The sequence below is a fragment of the Eretmochelys imbricata genome, chromosome 7 (assembly GCF_965152235.1).
Source record: "Eretmochelys imbricata isolate rEreImb1 chromosome 7, rEreImb1.hap1, whole genome shotgun sequence".
NCBI lineage: Eukaryota > Metazoa > Chordata > Testudines > Cheloniidae > Eretmochelys > Eretmochelys imbricata.
The window spans coordinates 96,990,575-97,017,584 of record NC_135578.1 but is presented as its reverse complement, the minus strand read 5'-3'; the positions used below and the strand labels follow the sequence as shown (position 1 = coordinate 97,017,584).

The window sequence follows — 27,010 nt, the reverse complement described above, 5'->3', positions numbered from 1 at the left end:
TCCATGGTTTGCTCCCCTCTACTCTGTGCAGCATTTTATTTGTAAATACCTGTCATACCCAATATGGCCTACATTTTGTTTAAAAATGGTGCTTTTCATTCCTTTTATTCCAAAATACTTTTTTTAAAAAATGTGTTTAGTCCTCATGAAAGTTAGGAATTCAGCACTGGATGGAATTCGGTTTAACTTGCTTAGCAAGGATCTAAACACAGCTCCAGCAACGTCCCTTGGTGTTGACCTGCAATAATGCTACACTTAGTTCTGAACCTTTCTTGAGTGGAGTACGCTATTATACCAAATTGTGTGGCAGCTTTTATAATGCTAATAATTGGGCACTAAGATGATATCACCAATGACTAGGGATGAGCAAGCTCATGTTTTCTTATTCTGAATTACTCTGACATCATTGGCTGGAAAGCATGACTTGAATTCATAGGTTATTGGGTTCATATTCCATGCACTATTTTAAAAATGGAATAAAAGAATGAATGGCAAGGAAGGAGAAGAGAGGAAATCCTGTGAGAACTGGAGTGGAGATTGGCCAGAATGAAAAAGAAATTCAGGGAAACTAGATGAAGAAAAACAGGGGTGGGGAATGTTAATGCAAAAATAAATACAGCACATGTAACAAGTACATTAGGATACCTACATTGCCAGATTAGCTTTTTGGGTCATTTTCTCTTTTTATTCCGAATCTCACATAGCACCAGCTTCCTTTTAAGATAGAAATCCCCCTTTTTCCCCATTTGAATCTTTTCTGAAAAATGTAAGTTTAAACTCCTCAAAAAATTATTTGGCTAACACAAAAATAGTAAGGCTCCTAAACCCCTAAATTCCACAAAGCTCTGCCATTAGCACTTGTGACCTGGGCATAATTTGAACGCAGGGTCCAGAAGTAGATGGTTTAGTGCACTAACTAGCAGTGTATATGTAGTCCCCGAAAAACCATATTTTTGACAAACAATTAGAAGTAAAAAAATTTCTTTCTGCCAAACAACCTTGTCAGTTTTTTTGTAAATAAATAAATACCTTTAGTTACAAGGATGATAAATGTTGCTACAGTTGAGAGAAAAATATTTCATTGGAATATGCAGAATATCTAAGCTAGTGCTAGTATCAGTGTAGTAAATAATATAGGTGGATGACAGAAATTATGAAGCTCATGTAACGAGACAGAAAATAAACCCATTTGTCCTGAGCATACCACATATCACAAGCTATACCCAAGAAATTTATTTTCTGCTTGCGGGGGTGGATCATTTTGTTTGATAAAGCATTTCTGCTGATGCTAATAGGTTTGGAAAATGTCATGTCCTGCTGTTCATATGTCACTGGGATTAGCCTCACTCTTCAGGTGCTACTTGACATCTGAAGTTGTGGTAAATTTGTAATAAGATTAATAAAGTAGTTAGGATCGTGGAATTATACAAGCACAGATCTATAGTCAGGCTAAGAGCTCTTTTTGACTAGTCTCTTCAAATGTACAGATGGACACACAGATATCTTTTTACTCTTATCTGTTATATTCGGAACAGAGATGAACCAAAAAAGTTGATGTCTCACATAATGTGAAGTGACAGTATTACCCGGGTGTGACTCCACTGAGATCAGTGAGGTTGTCCCAGGAGTAAATTTAGGCTATGATGTTTGTTTTTACTTGTACAAACAGGGAAATTGAGTACTTTGCTGCCTAAAACCTGCCAGATCATATTGTTTGGCACACTTTCTGATGCTGAAGAGCAAAAACACCTGGTGTGCCATGCCAACCTTTGAAAAGGTGTCCTATCCATTTATTTACTTTTATTTATAGTAAATAAACTTAATTTCCCTTGTGCTAATTCCCATTTTAGGTATAGGTGCTCATCTGCCTGAGGGCTTCTAGTAGGAAATCCCTTCCTCCAGCTGACTGCAGCGCCAATTCAGGAAAGCACTTACACACATTTTATTAATTGCAACAGGAATGCTTCTAATTGTTCATAATTACTGCTAAAACTTCTGTAGTGGTAAGTCAGGTTAGTGGGGGAGAGGAGGAGCTAATCTTTATAAGGCTCATCAGGAAGGTGTAGTTGGAGGAGCTCAGTAGTAACTTCATTTTGGACTTCACTGAGGAAGTTACAAGTATCTTAATCCATACCATGTGTGTAATACTTTCCATATCCTTAGTACTTTGCAAACATTCACTTAACAGTAGTTAATGCAAACATTACTTAATCTTTTTACTATCTTTTTGAGCAGGTATTATCCATATTTTACAGATGAGAAAACAGAGGCAGATCTCTGTAATGTATCCACGGTCAGAGAGGGCGAATGTGTAAGAATTAGGATGAATTTAGCAGTTCCTGGCTCCCTGTGCCATACTTAGACCACTAGTTTACACCTTTCTCAAATGGGCCCCAAGATAAATGAAAAAACAAAACTGGAGCCATTTATTACATAGAATGCCAAAAAGCAGCTTATAACATCAGAATCCTAAATGCCAGCTCAGCTTATGTTGTAAGGAGAACTGCTCACTGTGGGGCTGATCTGCAAGTCCTTACTCATATGAGATGTCCTCATGCAACTGCTTTCAGGAACGGCTTTAATTAGATATACATTTTAAAATACAAGCTGTTAACACCAAAATGTGCATCAGTTTAGACATGAAAATGGTCTACAGGTCTAGTAACCACAGAATAAACTCCTAAACAGCTACCAACTGCAAACTAATAAATACAGTAGTTTATGACATTCGCTTTTTTCCTTAAATAAGAAGGGATGATGTAATTGTATGAATGCTAAAATAATTTGAAAACACAGCTGTTTTGGGGATAATGCACAGGTGCATATTGGTTCCATATACAAACAAGACAAAATTACTTGCCTGCAATTTTTACAGAATGTTAACTTTATCCAAACTCATAACCTGGTTGTTAAAATGTATAAAAATTCTTTAGTTTCCCCACACGCTTTAGATAGGATATCAATTGTCTATAACTGTGCGGGCATCAGTGATCTTTTTCCAGAAGTCTCTGATCAGATACAGGTTTTAATTTCGCAAGTGTTTCTCCTTCAAGCTTTCTGCATTTCTGTTGATCTTTGGAAGTTTTCAGTTCCTTCATATATTGTGTTATCCAACGATCAAGGGAAGCTATTTGTGTGGCCTCTTCTGGAAAAGGACTTGCTTTCTCACCAAGCCCAAGCCAAATATTTCAGAGACCTAAACTAAATTGTAAGATGGGGAGCTACAACTATATCTCCAATTCCAAGTTCAGTTATATAGCTGTAATTGAAAAATGCTTATTCCAAAATCGAATGCCGCTGAAATGTCAGACAGAAAAGAACAGCAGTAAAGTTTTTAGGGTTAACTTAATGTTCAAGTTATTTGGAGAAGTCAGCTGGAAAATTAGCCAGTGATAATTCTTAACAGAGTGAAAGTTGCAGTGTGTTGGCAATTCAGAAAACTTTATATGGACAGAAAACTGGATATAATGTGCTTGTTTCTATTCAGTTCACTGTTTATTAAAAATTCATTAATTCAAGAGGAAGCAGTGTTGTCCAGTAGACAGAGCATAGGGCTGTGACTCAGGAGAGAGAAGTGCAATTCCTGGCACTGCTACGGACTCTCTCTCCTTTGTGATGTGAAGCTTGTTCCGGTCAGCAGATGAAAAGTGTTATCTTAATGCTAGAGTAAACAACAAACAAAAATAAAACGTGTTTTACATTGTCCTACATCCCTCCCCTTGTGATTAAAAGTAGCTAGTGCAACATTTCCAACCTGACAATTTCCTTATAGTTTTGTGGCCTAACTTCAAAGCCACACAAAACTTCAGGTTCAAACTGTTATTCTTGGGGCCAGTGTGTGAGAGTGTGTTTAAAAAAAAAAACACACAAAAGGAAAAAGGGATAGCTTCTAATGAAAACATTCTGTGTGTGTGTGTGTGTCTTTATATATAACACACAGACACAACACATAGTTAGTGTGTCCGCCTCAGTCCCTTCTGCTTTGCTTTGTCTTTAGAAGAACATGTCGGTCCCTGCCCTGCTTGCTCTGCAGGCTGGGTGAGAGGAAAGGAAATGAGTTTGTAGGTACCTATCCTGTGTCTTACCCAATTCCTGCTTTTCTTTTGGGATGGAAGGTTGCTTGACCCTGACCCCCCACAAGTCGGCTGTAGATGTCAGTGCTTATCCCCCAACTATGTCACCTCTGACTATGGCTTGTAGAGTGTATATCTGTGTGTAGTGGTGTTTTCAGCCTAATAGAAGATGATAATGCTATTGAATTGTCCTGTTTATGTGGTTAAGTTTAAGGGCTTTCTTCTAAATGCTCTCTCGTACTGAATCTGTAAGTTTAGTTCATTTAACTTTTTCTTTAAGTTGTAGGAGTTCACATATCAAAGCTGTCTTTAACACTATTTGGCAATGCCACGAATGGGTACTGTGCACATATGAAGTGTCTTCTAGCAATAACTCTCCAGTCCTGTCCTCACACCTCCTCTCATGTCACTCAACTCACATCACAATGTACACTTAAAATGTAATGAACAAAACAGAAATCCTTAGAAGTATCAAGACAGGTGTTAATTACTTTGCTGTCATGTTGCCTGCCTTCCCCACACCTTCCTTGTCCATGCAGTAGTGCAGTGGTGGGCAACCCGTGGGCCGTGAGCCACACGCGGCCCATCGGGTTAATCTGCTGGCGGTCCGCCAGACCGTTCGTTTCCATTTGCATGGCCGCCTGCAGCTCCCAGCGGCCGCGGTTCACCGTTCCCAGCCAGTGGGAGCTACGGGAAGCGGTGGCCAGGCCTGCTGTAGTGTGTTTGTTGCAGGTTCCTTGGGGAAAAGACCTCATCTTCCTATTTATCCGGAAAGAACCAAGGGCATATTTAATGATGTACTATTAACAGTGATCTAAAAGGTTCTTGAGAAGAGAATGTTCAAATAGGTTTGAAACAGAGTGTGATATGAAGAGTTGTACTGGAGTCAGGGGCAAGTCCATATCCGAGCATGCAGCCCAGTCATCTCAGCTGGGCCTCGATGAGATCCACAGAAAGAAATGGAGAGGAATCCTGCTAGTCTGGCACCAAGAAAGTCTCCTCAGCGGACATGTTTGAGATTATCAAAGTTTAAATTTAGATTTAAAGGGGTATTTTTAGCATAAAAGCTACCATCACTGGCGCTGCTCAGAGAGATACTTTAAAATTGAAATAAACCTCTAAAAGCTTCAGATACACTAGCAGGCCCTATGAGACACTACGACACATCCCATGGAAGTCTGTAGACCAGGACTTCAGTGGTGACATCAAAGGTCCTGTAAGTTGCACCGTGAGGTAAATCGGTCATAAAATTGGTGTAAGTGGCAGCACAGTGTTATTTGCACTGGTTTGGCATCAGAAAATGTACAAACCAGGAATACCTTACATACTGAGGGGACAGAAGGTGATGTAACAGGAAAAGCAACTAACAGGATGGTGTAAAATAAAGCAAGCCTTTGCTTTAGCTTACTCCACACCATCCCCAACACTTCTGTGGCCAAAGTCTTCTGTGGATGCTGCTGCACCTGCTTATGCTAGGGCTGAATATAGTCCTCATAGATTATAAAATTAGTCTCATAGTAATTTTGCATGCTTACTGAATGCCCAAACTGGACAAGTTAAACTACTTTGTGCCATGCCCATACATATTTATTTTCTGTCAGAGTAGGCCATCATTTATGTCACTGCTGAATTTTAGCCCCTGGAATCTAGAAAATTTGATTTATTTTTTCCTTGTGATTATTTTAGACCTAATCATATCTCTGAAATGTTCATGGTGTTTCTATTTTCCCCCGACCCCTCAGTCTCCCACACTGGTTGAGATTAGCCTGAATCAAGGACACTTTGTCCAGCTGAAAATAGGTGTATATTCTTTAGGATGTATTTTCATTGCCTTGCATAGGGCATTTAGTGCTGCAACTTCCATAAATGTTCAGAAAAGTTATGTGGCTGAATATCTATGTACCACAGTGAAAGGTTAACCCTAAATTTCTTTAGAATGGTATGTGTACAAAAATAAAAATGCTAAAATGTTGATTAAACATGAATGCCTATCCAAAAGTCTTAATTGTGTATCACTGACTAATAGAAAAAGCTAGATCAGACTCTGGCTTTCTCCAATAAACATTCAGCGTTTGAATCTGATCTCTTTTACTCCACTGAGTTCAGTGAAGTTATTCTTGATGTACATCGATATAAGTGAGATCAGAATCAGACCTTCAGAGATCAGAAAGAGCCTGAACAAGACAGATGTTTTTGCACTCCTGAAGTAGCAAGTCCTCTAGCTCTCAAATTGTTTCAAATACAATTTGCCTCCTATGATAATAAAAAAGCATTCGGTTGTCCTAATTCAATAAGTGTCAGGCAGATTTTTTTTCAAGAGCTGTTTCAGGAAAGTGGCTAAAAGTATTTGTTTCCTAATTGAGATGAGCTATGTATCTCTCTCTTACATCCTGTCAAAATCTACAAGAGATTTCACTGAAATAAAATTTAGCATCTTAAAAGATTATTTGGTTACTGGTATGTTATTTGGTTCAGTGTCTTAGCCCTTTTTCTCTTCTGTGCCTTGCTACTTCTAAAAAGAAACACTTTTGCTAAACCCATGAAGGTTCCTTGGAAATTACTGAGACTTATTGTGAATTATAGTTACAGTTGTTGCTGGAACTTTTTCGTTATAACGAGACACTGGAAATGTTCCAATTATTTTATTTTAGAAGAATTAATAAGTAATAAAACAAAGTTTCCTAAGAAAATTATTTAAATCACATGGGAAAAGTAATACACATATTTAGATTCTTAGGCAGAGATAATAGGGAAGGTTGAATCCATATGTGTTGGACACATGCATTTTTTCAAAATCTTTTTAATTTAAGTAAGTACAGGCATGCAATAAAAGACACAAATCACATATCAGAGTTTGACATAGAACTCTAGAAGGTGACCAGACAATAGATTTGTAAAATGAATGAGAAAACAATATTGCAGTTTTCAGCAGAGGCTTACACTAATAAGGAAAGAACGCTACGATATACTGGTTTATGGTATTTTCTGTATGTTCAGTGAAGGGTTGCCATGTTTCAATATGCATATGTGTGTCTGTTGCTGACAGAATAGTTTTATTCAGCACTGCAGAATACTGTAAAATATTTTAATGCATTGCATTATAAAGTTAAGCAGAAGAATGTTAAAGGTTGCATTTATTCTGCAAATGAAAAGTCTTATCCTGAAGACTGCAGAGCACTGGCATACAGAAGTAAGTTTATAACTTTGCACAATAGTAAAATACAGTAAGTTCTGAGTAAATTGATTACATCAGAAAAGTTTTATAGCTGTGTTTTACAACTCTATATAGATGAATGTCACAAGTATTTTTTATATAATTTACTTTGAAGAACCTAGAGCAGTCTACCTGTGTGGATAATCCAAGTAAAATTGGAATAAGGTCTGTCTGTATCCTAGCTAAAGGATGAAGACTGAGTGGCAACTCTCCTGCAAGCACTGTAGCAATATTTAACTTGCAAAAGAAGAACAAGTGCCTGAAATTAAGGAAGAAAAAGAAGAAAACTTGATAGAGGCTTTCTGCGATCTGGTTTCCCATCATCTAAAAAGATGCCTTTAAAGAACCTTAGAACATTGAAAAGAACAGCATGTTTTCATAGCATTTTGATTTTTTTTAACCACAACAAAAAATCCCTTCATAAGTAGACTTGGCTAAAAAGGCACATGTTCCTGAAAGTTTTCTGCTTGGGTGACTACGACTTTGTAGAAATTGAAAGGAGAGGGAAAAAGGAATGCTCCAGCTTGTATAAGAAATGAACCTTTGCCCAATCACTTTTTGTTTGCGAATAAGGTAACTTTTTGTGTCTGTGAAATTTGAAAGTAATAAGGTATGTGGGTCCTTTCTCTTTATTGGTTCTCAAGAGTCGATCAGATTTTTATTCTTTTAGAGCAGCCTGAAGTTGTGAGATAAAGCAGCTCAGAAAAAAATGTTCTCAAGCAGATGCCTTTAAGAGACAGAAATCATGAATTTCTTGAATTGCAACCACTTTGGGGGTGGCTACAATGACTTTTTGACAGTGACAGTAACTCTGCCTTGTCTTTTTGAGCCCTTCTTTGGCCCATTCACTCTGGAAAGCTGCTTAAGCGCACTTAAGCGCATTAGCATTTGGATGCTAGGGGACCATATTGACCCTCATTTGGAAAGTTTAAATGAGTGAAAGATGGAGCGATTTGTTAGGGCTTTAGAAACCAGCTTTAGAGAGCGGCAGGTTTTCCGCTTTGGTTTGTTCGGGTGCTTGTTCTAATCTGGTGCGCTGTTTAAAGGCGACCAGACTGATTTGTGACACATGAGTCCAAAGGGCTATTTTTTTGGGCTTGACCCGATTAGCTAATCTGTGCTTTGAATTTCAATGGCTGGTATCAGAGGGAGTGCACTTTGGGAATGGCTCACTGTTGGATTACCTCATTGGTAACTGCATACAGACACAGATGGCAAAATGTTAATTACTTGTCAAAAGAGACAAAATGGGATCTAAGGTAAATTGTGGTGATGTGTGGAAAAAGTGATTAGGTCTATGTTAAAAAATTTAATGAAATCAAAACTGCAGCTTCCCGAAGGATTTGGCATGCCACTCTTTCACCGTCCTCTCATCATGACCTTTACCAGTTTAGTTATAACTTTTTCCCTGTGTTCTCAGAAGCCTGATCCACTGAACAAAAATGGTCTGAAAAATTGTGAACACAAACACCATTTTCGAAGGGTGTTTTGTGTTACTATAAGCACAGATTTTTTTCCTCTAGTGAGATTTTTGTTTTTCAAGCATTCCAGCAGCAGTGTTTGTAGTGCTCTAGATAATGATTGTGCCAGAATTTGCATTATGAGTCCCTCTTGCCAGGGATTTATAATTTAGTGTAGTAATATTTATGAAGGGTGAAAAATTAATATCCAGAGGAAGAAGTTGAGGAGGAAATATTTTTAGCTAAATGAGAAGAGGAAATCAATTAGCAATGTTTAAGTCCATAGGCCTGAAGAGAAAGATCAGATTTGTTTGTGTTGTATTTTTCTTGTGATACACTCAGAAGTCATCATCCTTTAAAAATGAAATTTTATGGCTTGTTGTTGTTATTATTTATCAGTATTATGGTAGCACGTAAGGGCTCAAGTCAAAGATCATGGCCTTGTTGTGCTAAGTGCTATATAAAGAGTAAAAATAAATAAATAAATCTTTGGGTATTCAAGTATGTGTTCGGTTATTTTTGTTAGGAAGTACATTTGTTGAGAAGAGCAGTCGCTGCAGATGTTCATCATCTTCTTAAAAATAAATGAATGTGTTTTTTTAAAAATCCCATTACAGTCTTTCTGATACACAGTGCATTTCTAAAATAAGTCCAACACTCGTATTTTTTCAGGAAGGAAAGAAGCAAAAAGTAAAACAATAAATGGAATGGATGGTTTTGTGGCTAAAGACAAATTGGATTCTATTTCAGACTCTGCTAGAGACTTTCCAGGTGACTTTGGCCAAGATAATAAGAGGCAAATTCCGTTCTGATATTGGTGAAATCCTGTATATATCAGATTCCTATATGGCTTAAATAGATGTTATGCCACATCTGAATTTGGTCTTAGCTTCAGTTTCCCTATCTGTAAAATGGGATAATGATACATTTGCAACTCACAGGGGTATTATGAGAATACATTCACTAAGGATTGTAAAATGCTTTTAGAGCCGCAGATATAGGAGCCTTAGTAACTATAGAAGCATAAAATATTTATTTTATTATTAAATATTATGCAAAACCAAAACAAATTTTCTGGACAGCATGAAAAAGAATAAAAATGCACTGCAAGTAAATCCCCACCTTCTTTGTTCTTTCTTTAATTCCTGTCTTGTGCACTATTCACTTAGGAAACCCTAACAAAATAAATCTCTATGCAAGAAGACATTTCCCATCAGCTCTCCTAAACCTGCATCATATCTGGGCCCAAATTCAGCGGTCTGTCCAGTTTATCAAAGCACTTGCCCATTTGCTTAACTTCAATAGGGCTTAAGCATATGCTTAAATTTAAGCATATGTTTAAGTGTTTTGCTGAATCCTCCAGATTTCCATCTGTAATTGAATGCAACAGAGAAGTCCCTTTCACAATAGGCATCCTAAAGCTAATTAATACAAAATATTCTATAACATTAAAGCTAGTCTATAACCAGACAAATGGAAGAGAAATCAAAGACAAACCTGACACTCTGTCTGGAATTCATACTTTTGAACCTAGATAAGTGTTTAATTACAATATATTCTGTCCTGAAGCCCTGAGACCCGCAAAATATTTAGGAGTACAGTGCCGTCACTTGTTGAGAAGGTTGGACATACAAGAGGATTTGTTTCCCCAGCAGACTTAGCCCCTGCAGCCAATTGCAAAGTTATAAAAGTTTTGTTTATGTTTATAGATTGAAACCACATTTGAGCATGAAACTTTTACAATCGATTGTCGGGGTTCCTAAATTGCTACATGTATTACTGGTGGTACTTGAGCTTGAAGTTCCATCAGTTCACTTTACAATTTTTTAAGGAAGTGGTATGTGAAGAAACAAAATTTGGGGGCTGCTGGACTAGCAGGAATGTCTGTTGAGGATGGTCACAAGTAATGTGTGAGGCGGGATCACGTAATACGGTCAAACCTTTTAAAGTAAAAATATACAGTACAGTGAGTTAAGAAGTTAATATTTGCTTTAAGAAAGAATTTTCTTGGTTTTGTCAGTTTGTGTCAGAACATTAATGTAGCTCATTAGTTAGATTTTTAGTGAATGGAAATACATTAAATTAATAGTGTTTTGTATTTAAAATTGACCTTCAGCAAAAACACACTTTTCACTGAGCATTGGATCAAGGCCTTAATGTTTATTGATTGCAAAGGCTACAAAATGGAGGTTCATCTTTCTGATAAAATCATCTCTCTCTTGCTTTCTTTTTTATTAGACCCTTTGTACAAAGGCTACAATGCAGACTATCCGGGCAGCTGACACCAATGAAGTAGTCAAGCTAATATTCCGTGAATCTGATAATGACCGAAAGGTATGTAACCGAATACAGACATATCAGAGAAGATGGTTGAGCATCTCCTTTTCAGCTTTGCAAACATCAAAGGCAAAATTTATCTCTGACTGTAATTTCTGGAAGTGACTTATCAGGGATGAATTTAGCTCCAAAAATTTAGTTACAAAATGTAGGCTAAGATAACTTAGCACCTGATCCTTTAGGGTGATGAGCATCATCTTGCAAGATTGGGTTCTTAGGTGTGAATTATTGTATGATTTGTGATGAAAGTGAGTTTTTGGAAGAGTGTATTCTTTTCTGAGAGGCACTTTACGTAGCCCTGCAAAAATTAGACTTATACATCATCATTTAGGGGGAGAATATAGATGTCCACACGCTTTAGAACTGTTTATCTAATCTTGTTAGCTGTTTGCCAGTGAACCAAATGGGCTGACTGATAAGGAGAGAGATTTAGAGATCTAGAAATTTACTTGATTTTTTTTAAAGGGCTGAAGTTATATAGTTGAGAATGACTGACTGACTGCCCAACTCGTATGACCACTTGGGCCAGAAGTTCTTCCCTGATTTTTTTTTTTCTGCTTTACTTTCTCAGGTTATGTTACAGTTAGAAAAGAAGCTCTTCGACTATTTTAATCAAGATGTTTTTAGAGACAACAATGGCACTGCGGTAAGTTTGTGGCTATGCAACATTTTAAAAATAAGTAGTTTTTTACTTATCTACATTTACGGTGTGGATATGAGATTGGAAGTGAGACCAACTTGGACAAATGGCTCAAAAAACCATGGGTAAGTTACCCTTTTTTTGGTCTAAATATATTACTATGATATTGATATTGACTATCTTCACACACCAATATTTTTCTCATTTTGAAACATTTGTTCCAATCTATGCTTTGACACAGCCTTTCTTTATATTGTCTCACTAAAAATTCACTGTCCCATTTCCAATTCCATTTGATAGATACACAAGAGAAATGAAAACTTGTCCCTCTACAATTTATCTGTTTTATTTCTCTTAATTTTTTAATATCACCTTGAAAGTTTATAATTTTATTCTTCTTTCAGTACAGCTTTATCTGCTGAACAAAGTTACTCCTCTTTATTGAAATTCATAGTATACCAGTGGCATTTCAAATGACAGTTTTGACAATTTCACATATGTGAACCACATGCCCATACACACATACTTGTATGCAAACTCATATGCAGACATCATACTCTAACATATTACATTTCAAAATCAGCTGCCATTTCGTTCATGCACCGAGAAGCAGGAAATCTTCCAGATCAAGCATGGAAGGAAAAAGATAAACGATATAATGAGCCATTGGAGATAATCTAATCTTCATGGTCTAGTTAAACACGCAGCACCATGATCACTAAAAACAAACTACCTATCTAAAAGGATAAATGTTCCTATGCCGAATTCAACCAAAAAAATCCATCGCATCCTTCATCAACCAGCGGTCTTGTACCAGCCTGACAGAAATTTAATTCAAGCTGGCTCCTGAAAATAATTATTGTATTTTAAGAGTAGTAATCATTGGTCGGGACATGATTGAATGTGTCCATGCCTATTGACTTTTTCTATGATTTATAGCTTTGTTTAGTCGATATTCCCATCGAAATTGTATAATTAATTATAAGTGGGGCTGTCAGGTCTGCAGGATGGAGTGCCCTGATGAGTATTTGGGAAGATTAAATTTTCCTTAGCTATACCGATGCAAGGCTTGGGAATTTTCACAGCACTATGGCTGTTGGATAAAGATGTTTTCTGTGTGTTTAGCAACTGCTTTAGCTCAAGATCCATTGATTTTCTGAGCTCTTTTTTATCAGTGTGGTGTCTCTTCAGTAACAGTGGAATTTGTGCAGTTGTGACAAGACATGACAAATATTTATTATAAACAGCCTACTTTATCATTGTCCATACACAGTTATTCCATCTTTTTTACACTTTAATCAACAAGAATTCTTAAGATAGATGGAGAAATGGTTATCATGTTTATGAAAAATCTAAAACAGATACAAATTATCCGTTCAGCAGAAATACTGTCTTTTCCAGTCTGAAATATCACAGGTCTAATATTTTCCAAACTTCAGCAACTGTCCCTGTTTCCTCCACAAAATGGCATGTACAGTGAGTAAGTGAAGACCCTTCTATATCATTCTGTTTAAAAAAGATCAGTGCAGATAGCAACTTTACTAAGGTATGCAGTAAGATAGAAAAGAGAAAATTCATGTCAAATCTCTAACTAATGCAAAATTATCATAGAACATCAAGTGAGATTTACCTTACTATTGTAATGTACTTCAAGGATCCAGTTCAACTCTGGTATAACTCCATTGACTACAATGGAGCTACGGTGCCTACGGGCTCCAGTGGTGAGAGTTACAAAGAAAATAATGGGAAGGATGGAACGCATGAGTCATACGAGGCTGAACTTGGCTCTGATTGTCACATGAATTCCTAAATATAGTGAGTTTAAGTGGGCATCTACAAGTAGTATCTTTGAGACAGAAGAGCTTAGAAACATTGGTCCTCAGATCCAGCCAAGTTCTCCTGTACAATACCTGTATGTCCTCCTGATCCAGAGGCTGGCCTGGGACCAGTTCAGCTCCAAGAACAAGTTTGAGAAGCCTCAGGGCTATTCTAACTTGTGCCAGCGAGTAAGAGCCTTCCAGGGGACACGACACTAGCTGAGGATTATTAGAGTTCTGTGGTGTTCCGGCCACTCTCCCTTTCTAGTTATGCTCTCAACACACCCAAATAGCAGAGGGCTCACAGTGTGGGGGAAATCCTCAGCTGGCTCATTAAGCCAGTTTCATGGCCTCTGCATCACTGGAGCAGGATCTACAATCTGGTCCAACATTCCTGGCTTTGCGCTATTACATGTGGAAAAGTCAGCCACAGACCTTAGCTGTACATTTGGATTTGCCAGTTTTAGAATGATAGGCATAAACAATAGGCATAAACAATATTATATCATATCTTCAGGTGAATGTCATAATTCAGAGTTTTTTAAATAAATCCATGCTTTTTCCATATATTTTCAATACTTAAAATAATTTGTACTAACTAATTCAGGATATAACTAATTATTTGCTACAAGACAGCTCATGTTCAGGAATTTCCTGTTAACTTGAAAAACATTAGAAAGAAAAACAATTCAAGGATAATTAATTATTTAACCAGAAAAAATCATAATTGTTATTGATTTGTGCAAAGGCACCATTAATTAAATGCTGCCAGTTCAGTAGCCAATTAAATAAATATATAGCAGGAATGTAAAAACTATTAATGACTGTAGGAGAATGATTAAATCATTAAAAATATTTTATAATCTTTAACCACTATCAAAAATGAAAAATGGTTCATACATTCATATATCTCACAAACTATATTCATGAACTATATCAGCAGGAAAATCATATTTTGTCCTCATGAATTTGACCATTACTGTACTGTAAGGGTTTTCAATCAACTCATTATCCTAACAGCTTTGAGGCTGATCCTGCTTCCACTGCAGCTAGAGGATAGTTTGGCCATTGACTTCAATGGGAGCAGAGCTGGCTTTCGTGATGTCGTTGAGCTATCTCGTGTATTGCTAGTAGAAACTATATTGTGACTATATGAGTATAACATTTGTCCTCCTTTCTTGCTGCATCCTCGTGAAAAGACTGTCTGTACTTCTTCCTCTGTCTACTCTGTTCTTTTGGGACCTAGGACTCAATCCTTCCTAGAGATAAGTCACCTTTGCACTACTCAAGAGGCATAAAGGAGATTTAAGGCTGCCTTAGGCAAACAGCTGAAGACCACTGCAGCTTGGGGGAATCCTTGGCTGCCTTTATACTGTCTACTTCCTGCATCACAGATACATCAGGGGCACGCTAGGGGCAGGTAGGGATAGGACCAGAGTGCAATGCAGTTTGGTGATCCTAGGCCAATTGAATGATTCATAAGGAATTGTTCTTCCCAGCATTTGTGTTTTGGTCCAAAACAGACCCCAGCTGATTCTAGGATTGCCAGGTAGCGTAACGTTATCTCTGCCCTGCCACTTTTCAAATGCTTTCACATATTTCCCGCAGCAGTCTGTGGCAGCAGATCTGCTGACTCCCTTCTCTAGGTCCAGGAAAAGCCCAATAACCTTTGGTCTTCAGACACCATGAAAGGGAAATGTTTATATATTTCTTCTTACTGTACCTTTTAGATGGGATAAGACAAACTGAAGGCTATGGCTGTGTTGTTTTTGTTTTGTTTACATCGACTGTCAAATACCCACTTCTTCCAGCAGATCCCAAATAACAGAGAATGGAGAATAAATTCCTATAACAAGTACTTCACGTAGCTATCTGGCCTACTGTCTTGTGTATAACAAAAGATATCTTTATTGGGACTTAATCCCTTTGATCCAAAAGTCTTTTTAGATTAACTAACATACATAAGAGAAGAGAACTAGAATGTGTTATAAAAATGGTTCTGATTATAAAGATTGTGTTCTCCATATGTGAAACAAGGATTTAAAGTAATTATTGAGCTAATTAATTTGAGATTTCTTTTCTTAATGCAGGTGTTAATCTCTTCAAAATGATCAGCAATTGCTGATTTTTTAAATATTTCCAGGGAAACCTAAAGGGATTTGTAGGGAGAGAGAGAGAGAGAAGTTTAATCCACTAGGGACTTTTATTAAGCTTTTTTGTGTGAATATGTGTGCTCATGAAGTTAAGGAACTGGCATCACTGAAAATGTATTAATCAACAGACAAGATATAGCACAATGCACTCTTCCCAATGGCCTTGGCTCTGACCCTTTTAAAGATAATGGGAATGCTGTCCACTAAGAACTAGATTAGGACGATCAAACGCATTTCATCAGGATTTGACTTGAACCATGATCCCAGAGGTGAAAAGGCAGAGGTTTATCCACTGAGCCACCTAGCCCCTGTCCAGATAAAATCTTGAATATGATGTATAAGGGGAAAATTAAGATAGAGAAAGGAAATTGACTGTTCAGGATCACAGTTGCCGAGGACTGGGGGAGAAGGGAACCTGTATACCTGAATATATCAGAGCAATCTTCTTAATTTAAAGCTGTACTCTGAGGTGACTGTTTTTCACATTGTATAAGTGGGAAAATGACATAATGCATCCCTCCTTCACTTGAAAACTGTATTCACCTGCTAGGATTTTTGTTAGCTCAATACAGTACTTAGTCGGTGTGCAGTGGGATGGTTCTAAAAGTCCAAAATGGGGAACAGTGGAGGGAGGAAATCTAATGATCTGACCAATACATTCAACTAACAAATGTAAAGTCAGTAAATGTTTGGGAAGCTGGGTTATACAATTGAAATATGTCTCTTTCTACAATGTATCAGGGTGTCAATTCAGTACAAGACTGGTGTTCCACATTCGTGATTATTCTCTTGTATAATTGCTCTCAAAACTCCACGGTCACAAAACTACCAATAGTGCCTAATGATTCTTTGCTCCACTGTGCTGTTCTCCCTACTACATGTAAGAATCAAAACCAGTTCATGTGTACATGCAGCAATGTTGAATACTGTTCTAAAGCATTCCATCTGTCCTTAGATTAGTATAGTCAAATGAGGGAAACCCTTGTGTCCATATTAGAATTCTGGCACATAGTCAATTTAATCCAACTGACATATTTTGATGTACAGGTAATTTTTTTAAACTGAACTGCATATAAGATAACACTGTATTCTGTAGCACAGAAGCACATTTGTGTATACCTGATTACCCTGAAAGCCCAATATAGTAGTCCTTAGATAAAATTCTCATGAACAAGAATGGGAAAGTTGTCTGAGTAAAGACTGTGGAATCTGGACCAAAGTCTTTGTTCAGCTAATGTGTATTTTTTTTTTAGATCCCCATAAGTAATGTATAAAATTCCTACATTTTTATGTCCCTATCAAATTGCAGTCCCCAAATCACAGGTAAAGCACAGTACGTTCCACAATACTAATTTCCTAGTGGTACAAATTCATGTTGTATTTTATTACCAGAGACATTTAAAAATGAATAGACATATACAGTAAATCTATCAAACTTTAATTAGGAATAGCCTACTTATAAATCTTTTTCTAAAAGTTATTCTATTCAGACTTATATTTTGTGTATGCATATATAATAGGATATTCTGTGTATGTATAAATACAGTGCAATTGAATTGCCGTCACAAGTGTTACAATATAAATAATCTAAGTGTCTGTTCCAGCAAATAGCCTTGTAAGAGCTATTCATGGAAGTATGGTTTTGCAAGATCAGACCCTTGAAATCAAGGGGCTCCTTGTAGGCACAGGGATCTATAGAATCAGTTACAGGATGAGGACCTTATTAAAATCAAGCTCAGCACAAAAATGTTCATTTTGACTCTGAGCCTGATTTGGAAAGATTGCAATATTAGTATAATAAATTTTTATTCAACAGCAGCTACCTAAAGTAAGGGATATACACTTTTGAGTAGACTTCTTTAGGCGTTAGAATAGGGACATTCAAACTTCGCCCAACTTGATGGGTTTGGAAACTAGCCAAAACCTGAACTCTCACCTAGTTTGTATACAGTGAAGGGGATAATACTGATCCCTTTATAGTGGCTCTGCTGAAATGAAGATGAAGCATTGAATGATGGGACCTGTAGTCTTTGTGTTTTGTGCCTCTGTTTTAAAAGATGCAAGTGGCTTGGCTGCATTTTAGAATACCTTGGACTGTTTTTTGTTTAACCCTCAGCTCAGAGATATGGGAAGGGAGAATTTAAAGTTCCTTCTTGAGAACTACTTAAATTGAGAACTGCCAAAATTCAAGTTCTGAAATGAAACACTTTCTTTTGAACATATCCCAAAATAAAATAAGGAGTGGATCCTATCTGATGTGGATCAGGGTATTGACAGCAGTGCTGAGCTACTAGTACGTTGCTGAGCATAGTGCTTGTTACCTACAATCCAATAGAGAAGTGTGTGTACAAGCTAGAGGACCAGGAAAAACAGGGTCTAGTATACATCATGAGGTACTGAATGGCTGCTAGGGAAGGTTAATGTATCATGTGAATCTTTCTGAAGCATTTCTGTCAGTGGCTGACCCTCATGCTGCCCGGGCTCTCAATTTCTTGTGCAGTAGCTCTTAAGCACACTTGAATAAACCGTTACTCATGGCTGGCATTAAGAATAACTGAAAATCCCACAACATACGTAATTTGCATTCATCAAATTGTCCTCATGTACTTATACTGTGGCCGCACCCTGATGCCAGCGGTTCTAACCCCATGTCCTGCCCACTTTCCCCCACAGTCATCAGTGCTCAGTTCATAGCAGGGATCAACATCGTCATTGAACATCCCTTGATTCGAGGATGATCTCTACCACAGATTTACATCTAGGCCCTGAGATGACTCAGGAGTCCAACAGCAGGGATAGAGGTTGCTCATGGGCCCTGAATCAGGAAAACACTTGAGTGCACATTTGGAGTTAAGTACATACTTCAGTGTCTTCCTGAATAGAGGTGCTTTCCTGAACTGGGACCATATTGCTGAGCCGTAAGCACATTCCTCTGCACTATGCTGTATGTAGTCTCCCATCTCATACAGAGAGGTGTCATCCACCTCTGTGGCACCAATTATTCCAACCTCAGCCTGGACCTTACAAAGCACTCTCAGGGGAGGGCAGGGATGTGCATCTGAGGAGGGGGGAATATGGGGAAGTAGACAAGGAGAAATGGTGCCAAGATCCTTATGGAACAGTCTTATAGAATTTTAAAAGGAAGCAACCAATACAGCTCTATAGAAATTACTCTAAAAATCTATGTATGTAGCATAGTTGTAGCTGTGTCAGTTCCAGCATAGTAGAGAGACAAAGTAGGTGAAATAATATATTTTATTGGACCAACTTCTATTGATAAGAGAGACAAGCTTGATAAGAGAGACAGGACAACAGCGGAGAAGCTTGAAGACTGTTAATACGCCCTGAGGCTACTGTCACACTTCCCCAGCCCTTTTCACATTGGGGGAACTTCTAGGGGAGCCAGGGAAAGAGTCCCAGAGCCAGTGAAGACACATGGAGTTGCCATGCAGATGACCCTTGCCTCCTGCACACACAACCCTCCCATGGCATAACCTTAGGAAAGCTCCATATGTGGCGGTTCCCCTCAAAACCTTTTTCCTACAGGTAAACTCATGGCGTACAAGTGAGGTCCCAAAGGACCAGAGCAGGGCATGCATAGAACTTATTTTTAAAAGGGGGAACAAAGAAGATCTGGAGAATTACAGACTAGTCAACCTAACTTTGATACCTGGAATGATACTGTAATTAATTATTAAATAATCAGTTTATAAACACCTAGAGGATAATAGGATGATAAGGAATAGCCAGCATGGATTTGTCAAGAACAAATCATGCCACAGCAACCTAATTTCCTTCTTTGACAGGGTTACGGCCCAAGTGCATGGGGGGCAGAGGAGGAAGCAGTAGACATGATATATCTTGATTTTAGTAAGGCTTTTGACACAAGTGCACAACATTCTCACAACATTCCCACTGGGGAAATGTGGTCTAGATGAAATTACTATTAGTTGGGTGCATAACTGGCTGAAAGACCATACTCAAAGTGTAAGTATCAATGGTTCACTGTCAAACTGGGAGCACATATCTAGAGTGGTCCTGCAGGCCTCAGTCCTGGATCTGAAACTATTGAGTAAGTTCATTAATGATTTGGATAATGGAGTGGAGAGTATGCTTAAAAAAACAAAAATTGCAGATGGCACCAAGCTCAGCAAGGTTGTATGCACTTTGGAGGACATGATTAGAATTCAAAATGACTTTGACAAATTTAGAGAATTGGTCTCAAATCAAGAAGATGACATCAACAAGACAAATGCAAAGTACTACACTTAGAAAGGAAAAAATCAAATGCACAACTACAAAATGGGAGTAACTGGCTAGGTGGTAGTACTGCTGAAAGGATCTGAGGGTTATAATATAATATAATATAATATACAAATTGAGTGGTTCATCAATGTGATGCAGTTGTAATAAAGGCTAATAACATTCTGGGATGTATTAACAGGAGCCATATGTAAGCCATGGGAGATAATTGTCCCATACTGCTCGGCACTGGTGAGGCCTCTACTGGAGTACTGTGTCCAATTCTGGGTGCCACACTTCAGTAAAGATGTGGATAAAATAGAGACAGTCCAGAGGAGAGCAATAAAAATGATAAACGGTTTTGAAAACCTGACGTAAGAGGAAATGTTAGAAACTGACCATGTTTAGTCTTGAGAAAAGAAAACTGATGGGGGACCTTGTAATAGTCTTCAAGTATGTTAAGAGCTGTTGTAGCGATGTGAAGATTCACCGGCATGGCACCTCCTGCTGGTCATCCTGGGAATTAGCTCTTTCCAGCCTTCGGAGCGCCCCCTGTCTGCAGGTGTCTCGCCAGCCGGTGGCCCACATGTCCCTCCCGGACCCCGGTGCCCCTTTATCCTGCAGTACCCCCACACACTGGGTCTCCCCTCCCCGGGGAACCCCCCAACCCTCTAAACCCACCTTGCTTCAGTGGCTACTGCCAGTCATCATCTAGCACCCGCTCACTGGGGCAGACTGCAGTCTGTATGGCCACTCATCAGTGGCAAAGGGGTTGGACCTGCTGCCTTTGCCTCGCCCCTGGGCTGCCTCTCTGCAGCCCCAGTACCTTTTGTAGGCCTTCACCAAGATCTGCAGCCTGGGGGTTCACCAGGCTGGAGCTCCCCAGCGCCCTTTGCTCTTCCCCAGCACTGCTCCATTTCAGGTACCTTGGTCTCAGGCAGCTAGCCCTTCCCACTCCAGGGCTAGAGTGAGACTCCTTCAGCTTCTGTCCCACAGCCCTCTTATCAGGGCCAACTGGGCCCTAACTGAGCTGGCCACAGCTGTGGTCAGCTACACCATCAGCTTCCCCTTATTTCTAGCTGAAGCCCTCTCCAGCGCTGCTTTTAACCCCTTTTCTGCGGGAGTGGGGCAGCGGTCATATAAAGACAATGGTGATCAATTGTTCTCCATGTCCACTGAAAGTAGGACAAGAAGTAATGGGCTTACTCCGCAGCAAAGGAGATTTTGGTTAGATATTAGGAAAAACTTTCTAACTATAAGAGTAGTTAAGGGAATAGGCTTTCAAGGGATGTTGTGGAATCTTCATCATTGAAGATTTTGAAAAACATGTTGGACAAACACCTATCAGGGATGGTCTAAGTTTATTTGGTCTTGACACAGCGCAGGAAGTTGGACTGGATGACTTCTTAATGATCCTATTGCCATGGGATTTTGATGGAAGTTGATGATTTGGGCTCAGGTCCGATTTTGGCCTTTAATATGAAATGGCCCAGCTCAGACTGAACTATAGTATTACCACTGCAATACTAATATACAAAAAAAGTGTGGTTAATAAATATTTACATTTAATAGTAACATTACAGGATAAGTTATGAGGGTTTTCCTGTAAAAACGTTGTCACACTTGAGTGCTGGCTACCGTTTTGTGATATTTTCTCTTTTAAGAGGAAGAAATTTAAAGAAGACTCAAAATGTAGAGTAACAGACAATCTTAAAAAAAAAAAAAAAAACAGGAGGACTTGAGGCACCTTAGAGACTAACAAATTTATTTGAGCATAAGCTTTCATGGGCTACAGCCCACTTCATCGGATGCATTGAATGGAACATATAGTAAGAAGATATATATACACATACAGAGAAGGTGGAATTTGCCATACAAACTGTAAGAGGCTAATTAATTAAGATGAGCTATTATCAGCAGGAGAAAAAAAAACCTTTTGTAGTGATAATCAAGATGGCCCATTTAAACAGTTGACAAGAAGGTGTGAGGATACTTAACATGTGGAAATAGATTCAATATGTGTAATGACCCAGCCTGCTGTAAACAGATTAAATCTGTGTTTGAGAGTTTTATACCTGAGACAGAGAGACCACTATTTCCCCAAGTCTTTATTTGAAGTCATTGGCAGTTTAGTTTGAGAAAGGACTGCAGAATCACTCCTCAAATATTTCCCTCTTGATTGTAAAGCTTATATTTTCCAGAAGTCTTTTAAAGAGTGTGCACTTTACATGAGTTACTATGGCCAGACTTCACATATTTTAATTTTCTAAGGTCGTTTCTGTGTGCTCATCTCCTCTTTTTTTCTTTTTCTTTTTCTTTTTTTTTTTTTTGTCTGAAACTTCATTTCCCTTTCACAGCTGTGAATTCTCTGGTGGTTGCTGCAGATGGATTTGATAAATGCTGCTAATATCACCTTCTGATCTAACAATGCTCTGACTTTGGTCTGTAGGTCTTGATGAGTAATTGCCGTTGTTCTACTCCAATGACTGAATTAAGTTGCCCTGTTATAAAGGGTTCATACTTCTGTGATTTTAGCCAAGGCAGCTCATAGCAGTGTCCCTGTGGACATTGACCTTTTTCACGGTACCTTTTTACTCTTAAAGTCTAAGCCAGCAAAATTAACATGGTTTCTTTAACTAGCTAAGCTGTGTTAAAATTCTTTGATCATTTTAAATGTTCAAGTGAAATCATTTCTGAATTTAATATTCCATGTAAATACTCTCTTAGGCCAAAATTCTGGTCCCAGTGCACAGCCTGAACTGCTGTAGGGGAGCTCTTTCTTCAGCCAGCACACCAGCTTCAGGAATGAAAGAGCTAATTGCAACCCCTCCACACTCACCTACTGCATCCCCATAAGAGGGAATAGCAAGTGGATTTGCATAGCAAAGGATTCACGCGCCTAGCCCAACCCTATATCTCTGCTGCCCAGTAGTACATGGGAGCACCTGAGCAGGGCTTTGCTGCATACAACTCCTGTGCACATTCCCCAGATTCTGCAACCCACCGTGTGACTGATCCACACTGGTTCCCCTTGAAAAGGCTATAAAGGAGGGGGCAGAGAAAACCCACCTCTCTCCAGGACTCTGAACAAGTATGCCAAGCTTTAACACAGTCACTTTTAACAGCCCTCTTGTATGCCCATGGAAACTGTAGTTCATAGTGGCAACACTCAGAGCTGCAGCAGTGCCACTATAATAAAATGTGGGAACTCAGCCCTGCCATCATTCTATACACAGAATTCTGATTGAAGTTACTGCAAGTTTTGTATGGAGATCAGTGGTGGGATTAGTAATTGTTCGGGTACGTTGAACATTTGCATATGTCAGTGGTTGAAATGAAGCACCCATTGGATGTTCTATGACGCTTTAGAACTGCACTCGTTATCAATAACCTTATTGAATTATAAATGTTATAGGGGCAAATTTTGTCCCTTTCCTTCACAGACACCCCTTTTTTTTCACTGTTGAAATATGTCCAACTGTTCTTAAGTTCGAAGAGGCTTCACTATACCCAGTAACCAGAAATAATTTGCTTTAAGCCAATTATTTTTTTACGAATAAGTTATTACAATGTGAATAAAGCTTTTACGGTGGTATTGATCATGATAGTTAAAAAAAGATTAGTCACAAGTTCATGCTGATTAATATTGTCTCATTGTTTCCTTGTACTCCCACCTCCATCTGTCTGTACCACTCTGTTGTCTCTTGTCTTGGGGCTGTTGTACACTACAGAGTTAGGTTGGCTTAACTACATCTCTCAGGGCTGTGAAAAAGGTCACGCCCTATGCGATATAATTAAGCCATACTAAATCCTGTTGTAGACAATGCTAGGTCAATGAAAGAATTTTTCTGACAACCTAGCTACCACCTCTAGGAGAGATGGATTTACCATAGTGACAGTAGAACCCGTTCTGCTGCTGTAGTAAGTAACTACACTACAGTGTTTCTAGTGTAGACAAGGCCTAATACTTAGAGTGTAAACTCTTTAAGGGGGAGGGATCATCTTTTTGTTCTGTATTTGCACAGTGCCTAGCACAATGGAATCCTGGTCCATAACTCAGGCTCCTAAGCACTGCAATAATGCAAATAATAACAAAATGAAAATCATATGGTTGGTTACATTAGTCATCATTGAGGCTAATGCGGTACACCTCCAGATATTTCATGACAAATGTTATATTATTAGCACTTGAGCTGACTGGATTGCGAACTTGTCAGATTTCACTAACTAAGCAAAGTCAGGCTGTGGCCATTTCTAGACTACGTCTACACTATGAACTACGGATGTAATTCCCAGTTCACACAGCTGTAGTCATGCTGTCCTCTGAGCTAGTATATTAAAAATAGTGGTGTAGCCGTGGAAGCTCAGGCAGTGGCAACGTCAGTATGGGCTAGCCGCACCAAGTACAAACCCACCTGAACTCCATGGGTGCATACTCTGAATGCTAGCCCATGTCACTGCTGCCCATGCTGTCATAGCTACACTAGTATTTTTAGTGTGCTAGCTCAGATGAGAGCTAGCATAAGTATGCCCACGTGAGCTGGGAGTCACACCTGTAACTTGTAGTGTAGACAGAGCCTTAGACTGAAAACCTGAAGGGAAAAGTCAGTAGATAGAGTTCTTTCCTCTAAATCACATTCTAACCATTGTCCCAGTGTGGGATGATTGAGGACTTTATCTTGGTTGTACCATTTTTGGGTAAGACTTAAACTCAAGAACCTGAACACCATGGTCAGTAAAGATCCCACGGCAATGTTTGCAAAACTAGGAATCTTCTCCTTCGTGTCCTGGCCAAATTCTAACCGGTAATAATATCCATCTCATATAAAATTACTCTATCATTTATTTGAAAAAATCTCAATTAGTATAGTATAGTATAATGTTTCTGATGTTGTTATACATCTGCCATGTTCTACCTTATAAGTGACTGTATTTCATTATTAAATGAAGTGGTCCACCATGTTAGCAATAGCAGTAAATATTTGTATTATGGTAACACCTGAAGGCCCCCATTAGGATTGCACATTGTGCTGGGCATGGTACAGATACAAAAAGGAGACAATCCCTATTCTGTAGGGTTTCCAGCCTAAAGACACAAATAGACAAAGGGTAAGAAATGTGGCTACAACACGGAAGCAAATGAGTATGGTAAAAAACTGGTGTAGATTTATTAGTTACATTGTGTTTATATAACATGTAATTGAAGCACCTATGTACTTGCAAAAAGGCCCATCAAAAATAATAATAAATTATAAAGGCCCAAATTCTGCAGTCCTTAAATTTTAACTCACTTCCTCACCACTGATGTCAGTGGTAGTTTGCCTGAGTAAGGACTATGTAAAAACCGATTCAGGACCTCAGAATCTTGACTCAAGAAGAAAGCTAAGTGGAAGTACAGCAACTCCAAACAGCAAACTCGCATAAATAAATCTATCCGTTCAAAAAAAATGATGTGCTACAATCTGAGTTGAATCTCACACTTATACATCAGTGTATGTACTGTGCGCATACATATGCGTACTGTATATATTCACTGAGGTCCACTCGTATATGTGCGAGTGGACATGAGGCCAGGGAAATACCGGCAGATTATCCATCATGGATGGTTTGTACCATCCAACTTATAGAAACCTTTTGATTAAATAGTCATATGAGACTGTTCAGTGAACGTTGTAGGCAAAATACTCCGTTATGTAACTCCTTTGCTATCAGTGGAGTTATACCAGTGGAGAATTTGCCCCATATCTTTCAACCATATGTATAAAGTATATAAGGTCAAGTTTGTTTGGAATAATGTACCTTACCTATGAAACTCTGGCTTGTCATGCAGTCCCTGTATCAGCTTCCAACTATAACACTTGAAACCCTGTTGTAATTGCTCAAATTACCCCAGCACTCCATATAACACCTAAAAGGCTTGGTTCTCAAGGATGATGTTACAATGAGTAAATTAAATGGGACAATATATTGATTTTCAGGCTTTCAATTGAATTTCTTTGTCATCTTCAAAACATGTAGGATGAACTACAACTATATTTAAATAAAGGTTACTATTACTGCAGTGAAATTATTCACAACACCATTTAATGCACAATATGAAAACAACTATAATCATCCTCAGAATCATTGTCCATAGCAATATAATTGGTTCATCCTTTTAAAATACAGAGATAAATAATTAAAAATAGGGGCCCAGTTCCCAATGACATTAAAGGTGCTCAGCACTCAGAGTGTTGTGCCCCTAATTATTATTAATAATAATAATTATTTGTATTACAGTAGAACCTAGAAGCCCCAGGCCTGGGCCAGGACCCCGTTGTTCTAGGCATAGTACAAACACAGAAGAAAAAGATGCCCTGCTCCAAATCTAACCCTTTCTCTTATTGAGTTGAATTTAAGCTATTACAGTGGTTTGCGGTGTTTAACATTTTGTCTGGAATCTGTTGAGCTCTACTGTCTTTCATTAACTGACAGCTTACTCTTTGGGGCAAAGAACTTGGAAAGGGACCAATCTTTTATGTACTTCAAGGAAAACAGCACTTACAATAATTTTACTCCTAAAAAATCAGTTATAATTTGCTAAAAATAAAAACACTACAAAATCTGAAATATACACTACATGCATCTGTGTCTGCAGTGGGTACCTGACAAAGAAGAGAGAAGACCAAGTAGAGTTCCCACAAGAAACTCATTAATATATTTAACACACTCTCATCCTCTTCCACCAACCAGGAGTATCCAAAGCAGCTATTTGCTACTGGGGGACACTGCTTGAGCATAAAGGTGTGGATATTTGAGACAGAGTAGAAGAAATGTAGGCTTTCTCTAGTAAGCACCTAGAGAAAAATAAGTAATTTCATTAAATGAATAAATTTGTTTAAACATAATTCAAATACAGAAAGGTTTTACTGTATCCAGAAATAATTCAATGAAGTAAAAATGTGCCTTTTAAACAGTTTTCTTTTGCAGTTGAGCCTTCCCCAGCTGTTCTAAGCAATCTCCAAACATTTCTTAATATTTTAGCAACCAAGTTGTTCCTTTGCATCCCACCACGTTGTCATTAGTTTTTGCTTT

At 38.4% G+C, this 27,010-nt stretch overlaps 1 protein-coding gene across 5 annotated transcripts in view; it reads left to right on the top strand.

Moving 5' to 3' along the window:
- Window positions 1-27,010, top strand: part of INPP5A (inositol polyphosphate-5-phosphatase A) — a 429,418-nt gene that overhangs the window by 361,840 nt on the left and 40,568 nt on the right. For all 5 annotated transcript variants that reach the window (XM_077822695.1, XM_077822696.1, XM_077822699.1 and 2 more), the window contains 2 exons: window positions 10,986-11,081; window positions 11,656-11,730. In XM_077822695.1, coding sequence (XP_077678821.1) covers window positions 10,986-11,081; window positions 11,656-11,730 — 171 coding nt within the window. The remainder of the gene's footprint in view (window positions 1-10,985; window positions 11,082-11,655; window positions 11,731-27,010) is intronic.